Genomic DNA, 10,679 nt, shown 5'->3' on the forward strand with positions numbered 1-10,679 from the left:
TACAGACCTCCAAACTTCATGTGGCCTTCAGATTAGCTCAAGAACAGTGCGCAGAGAGCTTCATGGAATGGGTTTCCATGGTCGAGCAGCTGCATCCAAGCCATACATCACCAAGTGCAATGCAAAGCGTCGGATGCGGTGGTGTAAAGCACGCCGCCACTGGACTCTAGAGCAGTGGAGACGCGTTCTCTGGAGTGACGAATCGCGCTTCTCCATCTGGCAATCTGATGGACGGGTCTGGGTTTGGCGGTTGCCAGGAGAACGGTACTTGTCTGACTGCATTGTGCCAAGTGTAAAGTTTGTTGGAGGGGGGATTATGGTGTGGGGTTGTTTTTCAGGAGCTGGGCTTGGCCCCTTAGTTCCAGTGAAAGGAACTCTGAATGCTTCAGCATACCAAGACATTTTGGACAATTCCATGCTCCCAACTTTGTGGGAACAGTTTGGAGCTGGCCCCTTCCTCTTCCAACATGACTGTGCACCAGTGCACAAAGCAAGGTCCATAAAGACATGGATGACAGAGTCTGGTGTGGATGAACTTGACTGGCCTGCACAGAGTCCTGACCTCAACCCGATAGAACACCTTTGGGATGAATTAGAGCGGAGACTGAGAGCCAGGCCTTCTCGTCCAACATCAGTGTGCGACCTCACAAATGCGCTTCTGGAAGAATGGTCAAAAATTCCCATAAACACACTCCTAAACCTTGTGGACAGCCTTCCCAGAAGAGTTGAAGCTGTTCTAGCTGCAAAGGGTGGACCGACGTCATATTGAACCCTATGGATTAGGAACGGGATGTCACTTAAGCTCATATGTGAGTCAAGGCAGGTGAGCAAATACTTTTGGCAATATAGTGTATATGTTAATATACATTGTAAATACCTATTTGCAGAAGATTCATATGTTGGTCTGTAAACAGATTCCTTACTGACTGTGTGTTAGGACAACAAATAAAAGTATGTTTTAAGCTCAATTTGTGGTTGAACAGTTCACTCTGTAGAGATATGGGAAAAAAACCAGAGCAAATTCCATTTAAATTATGAGGATTTATTGGCAAAACCTTTTTTAAACAAAACAGTCATTCAGCAAGATTATTTTAATGCTTCTATTCTCCCACAGTACTTGGCGAGAACAGGAGTCCATACTCAATTAATTTCAATCCAAAAATGCTTTATTAATTCCAAAATGAAATGATATGTTGCAGTAACTCAGCCATTATTTATTCAAACAGCTGTTTTAGGTGTTGATAGCTTTAGGCAGGAGGAATCTTCTGTAGTGGTCTTTCTTGCACCGGACCTGGAGAACCCTCTTAATAGAGACACTCTGTTGTTGTTTAGAAATCTCTCCATAATGACATTCACTTTATAAAAGAATTCTTCTTCCACTGCTCCCAAAGGGGATGGGATAAATTCAGAGAGGTCATTTTGTCGCTATGTACTTGTGACAGTGTAATGACAATTAAAAAAAAAACACTGAAGATAATGGAAATAGTACCTAGCAAACAAAGGAATCCATTAAAAAAAGGCAGTGATGTTTTACAGGTCAAATGTTATAAGCATGTCAGGAAAAACATATAACCTTTAACATCATACTAGTGTTTAAACCTTTAATAAGGAAATAAAGTTTGTTTTAGCTTTATGAACATCTCCAAACATGCCAGCATTAGGTACAATGTGGTTGCTATTTGCCTTTTGTCTCTTTTTTGCTTGCTTTACAGAACAGTAAACACATTAAATAATCAGAAATGATCAAAACCTACATTGTTTGGCTGGAAACTCTTTCCCTGACTTTGCCAGATCTGCAGACTGCTAATCTCCTTCTGGGAAAGGTGGGTATCTCTAGAGTTCATGACGGCTTATGCCAGGCTGTGTTGGATGGATCTATGTCTAGATTGCCTAGCCAGGAGGACTTTTCACTTTTTGAACACTCTATGATTCAGTCTCTGCTACCTCTAACACCTTTGTGTGAACTTGAAAAAAAATGTATCAGAAAGTCTATTCAGCAAAATCTAGCTATGAGATAAGCAGATCCCCTTGTCCCCATGGGCTGCAATCAGGATATATCCCCAGTGTGGTGCTCCTGCAGAGAGCTACCAACTCAAATACCCCTCTGACCAAAAAAAAGCTGTCAATCATCTTTTAGTGCCAGCTGGAATGGCTCATTCGTTCTATCTGCTTCAAATGACTCGACAAGCAACCCAGGTTAAAAGGGCATTCAAACGGCTAACAATCGGAATTGGCGCCCTTCCCATTGGCAAAGAAAGCTGTCGAACCCCCACTGTCAGGCTGCTTGGCTGCTGCTTCGTGTCTGATGATACCATCATGCTGGGTTTGGCGTTGATGATGTCACCAGTGCAACAGAAATCAGGAAAGTAAACAATGGAGAGCAACATTTGAGGAAGCCAGGGTGTAGTAATCGTACTTTATTGTTATACTCTTTTATCTTTCCGAATCCTTCTTGCCAGTGCTGGGCCATGTTTATCGAATATGAACAGAGTTATTTTGGCTTTTTAGATCAGACGCGACTGACGTAGTGTGTTGATGTCTATATGGCATCACGTAAATGAGCGGGATAATCGGGTACCGATCGGAGCCAAGTTTTTTGAAGGCGATTTTAACCCGAGTTGCTTGCCGAGTCATTTGATATAGGTCTACAGGTGTCTGTGATCTGCTCCCACTCCCACTAAAGCTAATACCTAGAAACAGCCCACGGGTCTCATTGATATAACCTGCATACACTTAAAACAGGGCCTCAAACTTGCCGTGCTCCATACAAAAATTAATAAAAACAAAATTGCATTGAAAAGTTGTTGTCTCACATACCAATTCTGACCCATCTTTGTACAGTTGTGCAAGTTTACCAGAAGATTATGAACATATTAAATAACTCGAACTGTTATAGTTGATTGAAAGGTCATTAAAATCAAGGGTAAAACTGATTAATTATTAGGAGTTGAATAATTATAACTGTGATTTGCTTACTAACCAGGGCTCTTAATCTCTTACATTAAAGTTTGGACTCCTGAATCTGGCTGTTTTAATCCACTTGTCTTTCATCAGTTTAGTAATTTTGACTATGGTTATCAGCAGAGTTATTAATCACCAACCAAATAAATTTGTCTCTGTTCAGCTACTGAAAGAAGAGTGAATCCAGCCTGAGTATTAAAATCGTTCACTGTGTGCAATAAACACAAAAGACCACAGGTTAAAATACAATGGTACTTTCACAACAGTAAGGAACAGCATGATAAAGGTGATCAAGCAACTAATTCCAATGTATTGTTTGTATATGATTTTCTAACACTGAAGGAGGAGCAGGAAACATCAAAACAAGAAATCTGCTGAATAGTAATTTTTTTATTGGTACCTTTAAGGACCCAATTTCTTCATTCAAGCTTAGAATGTTTTAAACTAAATCAGTCATTACCTTTTCTCCAGATACACTGCCTTGCTTCTTTATAAAGTACATTATGCACCAAAGAGCTTCACCAAACGGACACAACCCTCAAGCCTTGAGTGAAATACAAAACACATAAAACTGAGATAATTCTTTTATATTAGGATGGACTTTTGACCTTTTTCTCTCAGAGTATTGTCAAAATTAATGTAATGATTTTTTATGAGATAATCTTAATTGCTCTTTGCACCCAATATAGATATATATATATATATTTCTCTTTAAAAAGAAAAATAAGTGAGGCTGGATAAAGAAAATATTAAAAGATGTGTTATTTCTTGTAATTAAAGCGTGCAAGCATCTTTCGTCATTCCTGGCAGGGGCGGATGATGATGCTGCTATACAGCAAAGCTGCCCAATAAAGTTTGACTTGCCCTACGGCAATAAAAAGTTGCAGCCAATGCAATCACATTCCATGATTCAGTGGATTCCCTTTTTATATGCCCCATCCTCTGAACACTAACCCCATAAAAACATTAAGTATCAGTTAATTTTTTATCTTTTCTTACTTGATCAACCCTCCCAACTTTGTTTCACCGCAGTGGTGTGGGCATAAAGAGAGGAGATTGAGCAACTTGCCCCCACTGGCATCATCATTACCTGGACTAGGACGGAGGGACATCCTGGAATCCTCTTGTGGAATCTAAGAATTCAATCTTCTCCTTCCATCCAGTTTTCATAATGACACTAAAAGCTGTACCTATGGAAGCCTGTCATTCCTCCGCCACAGTCTGCTCAGGTGCAGACTGCCTGGCTTCTGCCAGTAATTATAATGCAACCCTCAGCTCTGTGTTAAGCGTTGTTCTAACAGTGATGCTGGCCTTTGTCATGTTTGCCATGGGCTGCACCGTCGATGCCAAAAAGCTCTTAGGCCACGTTAAGAAACCCTGGGGCATCGTCATCGGCTTCCTCTGCCAGTTCGGCATCATGCCCTTCACTGCCTTTGCGCTTTCTCTTGCTTTTGGGGTGCTCCCGGTGCAGGCCGTCGTAATCATCATCATGGGCTGCTGTCCTGGAGGAACCAGCTCAAACATTGTCTGCTACTGGCTGGATGGAGACATGGATCTGAGGTAAGATGGTTAGGCTGGTTTGAAGGTTCATTAGTTGTCTTGGTTACTTGTATAAACCAGTTTACTGAAATTCAATTCCATTTCTAGCAAAGTATAATAGGTGAGGGAGGTTAAGGATTATGATTTCTTTTACATTAGAATCTTCAATTACCACAAGTAGAAACCCCTGATCAAACCCTTGAATCTGGTTATTGTTATGGACTCAGATCTGTAGCTTCAAAAAGAACAAAAAAAATACATTGATAAATTGTTATTACCAAAATCAATCTCCCTAACTAAAGACCAATGTCTCAGCAGGCTCTCTAAAAATAAACCGTAGATTTGTCTTTAGCAGAACTGATTACTGCAGGTCTGCCTAAAAAGTGGATCAGACGGCTGCTGTTGATCCAGTGTCCTCACTAAAACCAAGGAAACGAAGCACAACAATAAAGTTCTAAAATAATTACACTGGCTTTTTGTATATCAAGGAATATACGTTAATATACTAATTTTAGTCTGTCAAACACTGAATTGCTTACCACTAAAATACATTAAACTTGTTGTCAATGTATCAACCTTCGGGATATCTTAGTTTCTCTGGCCTAAGTCCAGTCTGCAAACCCAGAACAAGAATCAAACATAGAGACGTTTGTATCCTGAATTAATTTAAATCAAAATTATAAACTTCCTTTAGAGTTACTTTTGCCTCTGCTTTTTAAGCTGTTAACTAAAACATAAGCAGTTTAAGTTCGTTATCCAACTTTTTATCACCTGCCATAATTATGCTTCCTCTGCATTATTTTCTTTCAGACTTTCTTTTCTTTTGATTTGATACAGCAGTGAATTTTCTGGTCACTGAAAGGTACTTCACAAATAAACTTGCCTTGCCTAAAGAGCGGCAGCGACACATTTTGGTTGCCGATGTGTGAATATAATCTGGCATAAGCCACAGTTCTGTGTGCTGATTGGGTAAATCCCAAAGTGATAACTGCCCGCCATGTCCAACTTTTAGCCAATCACAGCAGCAGAAGTAAATCACATTCTTTATTTGTTTCACAACTAGCAGAATTATCAGATATATCAAACTCTTGCCAAATCCAGTCGGGAGGAAATCGCGAACTTTTCCATCCAAAAAGACAAAAATCACATTATTGTTTTTCAAAAAGAAAAAAGGATATTCAAGCTAAAACTGGCACGGAATTTTTTTTTTCCCTTCAGCCTTATACCTTATACCTTAACTTAATACACGTCACTGCATTTCATTCAACCTTTCTGCATTGAGGCTAATGCAACTATTGGCCTCTGGGAAGATGTATTTTTAGGAGTTTGTGAATTCTCAGATTTAGAGACAATTCATCTTAGGCTATGTGGATATATGGGCACATTATATTTTGAGGGATGTTTAATTAATTGTCTCTTCAATTGATTTAATTTTTAAAAAAACATACTATTCCTTAATATTCTCATTGGGTCAGGTTATATAAATCGATCTGTGATATTTGGTTTATTTCCTGCAGCATTACTATGACCGCCTGCTCCTCCATCTTGGCCTTGGGCATGATGCCACTCTGCTTGTTCATCTACACTAGCGTCTGGACTGCCAGTGGCACTATAAAGGTTCCTTTTGACAGTATTGGTGAGCAAACAGATCTACTTTCTTTATATTTTCTATAATTATCGCTAATAAATCTGAAACCTTAAGGCCTCCTGCCATGCATTTTTCATTTGGAAGAGTAGCACCTGCTCGTTGACTGGCCTTTTATCTTTGCTTGCTCAGGAATCACTCTTGCAGCACTTCTGATACCCATTGCAGCAGGGATTTTTGTAAAAACCAAGTGGCCTCATATTGCAAACAAGATCCTCAAGGTAATAATGCTTTAGATTTAGTTGTGCAAGCTGTTGACCAATAAGAAGCCATAGACAGAGAGTAAGTGAAGTATTTTTGTGACCATTTTCACAGGTTGGTTCTATTGCCGGGTTTGCTCTCATTATCGTCATAGCGGTGGTGGGAGGCGTCCTCTACCAATCCTCCTGGGTCATTTCTTCTTCCTTATGGATAATTGGAACCATCTATCCCTTCATTGCCTTCAGTATGGGTTTCTTAATGGCCCGGTTTGTGGGTCAGCCCTGGCACAGGTGAGCAAGAAAAGAAACACTTTAGAAGTCATTATTTCTTTATACTTAAAGTTTGCCCCCATCAAGGTATACAATAAGGGAAGAAGAAAACCACCATAATTACAGATTAGATTTTTTTTATGAGGTTCATCATTATTACTTCTTTTGTTCAGATGTCGAACGATTGCACTGGAAACTGGTTTCCAGAACTCCCAGCTATGCACCACCATTGTCACACTGTCCTTCTCCGCTGAGGAGCTGGAGGTCATGTTCGCATTTCCTCTGATCTATAGCATCTTCCAGCTCGGCATGGCTCTCATTGCTGTGATTGGTAAGTTTCACAGGGAAATAACTTATTGTATGTATTTTTTCCAGGATATCAATGTTCTATTAACCAGTAATGTTTCTTACTGTCATGCTTTCTTTGACAGCCTTCCAAGTATATAAAAGGAAATGTGGAAAAGGTTCTGTCAAGGAGGACAGAGCAGCAGATAATGAAGAAACAAAGCAAACAGATTTCTCTCTGGATAACAAAGCTTTTGACTCTGACGAGCTGAACGGCACCTTTGCACACATAAAGGAATGAGATTCCAAATGGCTGCCAATGATTGACTCTAGACCTGATTAAAGCAGCACTATTGAACTGTGATCAGACACTGCTCTCTACAGGCTGAAATATAAATCACACAACAACTGGACAAAGTTTGGAAAGATTTCTGTCTGATTAGCAAGAGGTCACATGAAGGGGGGGGGGCCTGATTGACCCAATATGGAGTTTATTTTTGAATGTGGTTAGGCATTGAGTCCTGCTGTCTTTTAATGTATTAATGTAAATAGTTTTTAAAAGAATCAAGTATCCTTGTCTTTAATGGTACAGTGACTAAATGTCAGAACTGTTTAAGAAGTTTTAGTTTGATATTTTAGAGGCTTGATTTCAGCTATGTCTCAATTAAAATCTTACAATTTTGGTCACATCTTATTTTTTTAAGAAGTTTTTTCTTTTTTCTGCACATTAATAAAATTGGGTGAACGTTCAAAGAAATTAGGGCTGATCTGATTTTTTGTTCAGTTTTTCTCAGAACACATAAAATTTACTCTAACAATTATGCATTATAAAATATACTGTATTTGCGTTCTTTTTAACGAGTCGATAGAAATAAAAAGCTTTCTCTGAAGTTTTCTGTGTTCTGTATAAGTGTCATAGATCAGCAAGATTTCTGTCATCATCTTCATTTTCTACTAACTTTTTTCTTATTTTTTGGGAAAATCTCCATTCCAAAGTATATCACAACACAACTGAACATACTGTCCAAATGAGTCAAGGCCTAGCGGCTTCCATAATTATGGCCTTGTGGCAACTGGGAGGGATGCAGGTAGCATAGGGATGCTTAAGGCTGCTACTGTAGGTGCTTTACTAGAACTGAGACATTTTTCTCTCATTCATGTCAGCTTTTGTCAGCATATTAAGTAAACCCCACCTAAATCATGTCAGTTTGTGATGTGTTGAAATCTCAAAATCCATTAAGGGGTACAAATACATTTGCGAGGCTTTTTATGCTATCAAAGTCAGCCACTTCATAGCTTATAGTAGACCATTCAGGCTTTGGGCTTACATTTATAAAGCGATTCATTTTAAAGAAAGTGCACTGTGATAATAATAAATAATGATAATAATAATATGGGCTACCCATTTTGTTTCTCCTCATAATTGCATACAGCTTATGTTTAATTATGCTTTAAGTTTGTTCCAACAAGAAATATGGTAAAATATTTACAGCTTTAAGCAAATCCCATATCTTCTTCACATGCACAAGCATTTACAGTTGTAAACCAGACACATAACATCTTAATGGAGCTCCATAAACCGATGTCCTACTTAAGCTGCTCTCATGGATGCACAGGCAAGAGCCCAGTGGCCAGTGTTTGTCATATGATAAATGTAAAAATGTGGCCCATCTGAGTTTAGGGACAAAAATAGGAACAAAGGTTCCAATGCTCCTCCATGTTTGGTACAAGACACACTGAAGAACAATGATTGCTGACTATTGTTGCCCTGAACCGTATCAACAGAGTTTAGGTAAGGCCAAGTAACATTGGACATCTTGAGACATCTAAGAAATGGTACATGGTTTGAGATTTGTTTATAAAGCAGGGTTAAATTAGAATGACTTTGGCTTAGTTAATGTTTTTCCACATGCATTTCCACAAGCCACCAGGATGTGTCAACACTACCCAACGTAAGGCAGGATAATTTTTTCAAGCCACACATCATCGACAATCCAATTCAAATGCTGTCTATCAACAAAACATAAAGGAAAACACAGAGTAAAGTGTGCTGGGGTGGAATAACTGAGGTACGTAATGGAAATTTGGACTAAAACCTGATCTGATGATGTTTCAGTCAACAGCTTAAATAAAATAGTAGCTCTTAAGAAATATATTTGTATCCTTGTTTTAAAGAAACGAGGTTTCATATTTGTACAGTTTTCTGGACGTTTGTTCCAGATAAGGGGAACATAATAACTAAAAACTGCTTCTTCATTTGATTCTGGTTCTGGGTTTAGAATAGCAGACTTGAGTCAGAATGTCTAATTCAATTTTAGGTAAGCCTGTGAAGACACTGCTGCTGTAATCAATTCTACTAAAGATAAACCTTGTTTTATAATCCAGGAAGTGTTCTTCAGGCGACATAAGTCCGACTTTACTACTGTCTTTATGTGCCTCTGAAGATTCAGGTCCAAATTCATCACTATGCCCAAATTTCAGGGCCTAACCAATTATATTTAGCTGTACTAACTGAAGACCATAATGAGAAGAAACCCACTTTACCTATGAAACCTTCCATTAAATGGGATGAAATTTCAATAAACTGCATATTCAAGAAACCTGACTAAATAAAGAATCTTTCAAATAGTATCTCTTACCTCAAATCCATGTTTCCATCCAGACAGTAGCAGACAATGTTTGAACTGGTTCCTCCAGGACAGCATCCCGTGATGATGATGAGGAGGACCTACAAGAAAGAGAAAGCACAAAGACTGCAAAGTGCATGATGCCAAAAGGGCAGAGGAAGCCGATGCCCAGGGTCTTCTGCTGTGGCCCCATAGCTTTGGGGTATCCCATGTCAAAAAGGACAAAGGCCAGCACAGCCATGAGCACATTGCTTAACACAAGACTGAGAATTTCATTAAAGTTACAGAAAAAAGATAGAGTCTGCTCTTTTACAGACTATGGCAGAGAATATTTCTAGTACAGCAGCTAAGAGCATCATTGAGAACAAAAGGAGGATTTTCTTCTGAGATACTAGATAATGATACCAGGGTGTCCCTCCGTCCCGGTCCAGGCGATGAGGGTGCCAGTGGGGGAAAGTGACTCTCTCCTCTCTTTATGCCCAAACCACTGCAGTGAAACAAAGTTGGGAGGGATGATGAAGTAAGAAAAGATCAAAAATTAACTGAAACTTAACTTTTTATGGGGTCAGTGTTCAGAGGATGGAGCATATAAATAGAAAATCCTCTGAATCATGGAATGTGATTGCTCTGTAACTTTTTATTGCCTCCGTGCAGTTAAAACTTTATTGGGTTGCTTTCTTTATACCCCTTTTCAGACATAAGCACTAAATTATACATACAGTGTAACTGTGTTTTAGATACACATAATGTTACATATGTTATCATATAGTGAACATAATGTCTTTATTTGTTAAATCGGTAATCTTAATAAATGAACCAGAACAGTGATAAACTTTCTGAGCAAATAATATGGCTGAAAACAAATTGTCAACAGTTCAATATCTGGACTCCAGTGATGAATCTTCACGGTACCATGTCCTGGATGACAACATCTGTTGTTTGCAAGTACTGCCACCCTTGAGTTTTCCTGTCTTCTTTAAATCCCTTTCTACTCATATGGTCAGACAGCCTGGTAGACAGATGCTGGAGTTAGAGATATGATCCTGCAGCCTTGTTTCAGGAAAAAGCATAATGCTGGAATGCTGATTCTAGCTGGGTTCTTGCTAGGGCTTGCAGTTCTTCTGACTTGTTTTGGAGTAATGCCCAGGAGAG

At 39.0% G+C, this 10,679-nt stretch overlaps 1 protein-coding gene across 1 annotated transcript; it reads left to right on the top strand.

The window, feature by feature from the left end:
- The first annotated feature begins 4,056 nt into the window (after nucleotides 1-4,056).
- On the top strand, nucleotides 4,057-7,547 carry LOC119782133 (ileal sodium/bile acid cotransporter-like). The gene is made up of 6 exons (XM_038282945.1): nucleotides 4,057-4,521; nucleotides 6,018-6,136; nucleotides 6,278-6,366; nucleotides 6,461-6,636; nucleotides 6,789-6,946; nucleotides 7,047-7,547. The coding sequence occupies exons 1-6, from the start codon at nucleotides 4,133-4,135 to the stop codon at nucleotides 7,199-7,201; spliced, it is 1,086 nt and encodes a 361-aa protein (XP_038138873.1). The 5' UTR covers nucleotides 4,057-4,132; the 3' UTR covers nucleotides 7,202-7,547.
- Nucleotides 7,548-10,679: the final 3,132 nt, after the last annotated feature.

Source organism: Cyprinodon tularosa, unplaced genomic scaffold (genome assembly GCF_016077235.1).
Source record: "Cyprinodon tularosa strain WSP-4 unplaced genomic scaffold, ASM1607723v1 ctg189, whole genome shotgun sequence".
NCBI classification, from domain to species: Eukaryota; Metazoa; Chordata; class Actinopteri; order Cyprinodontiformes; family Cyprinodontidae; genus Cyprinodon; species Cyprinodon tularosa.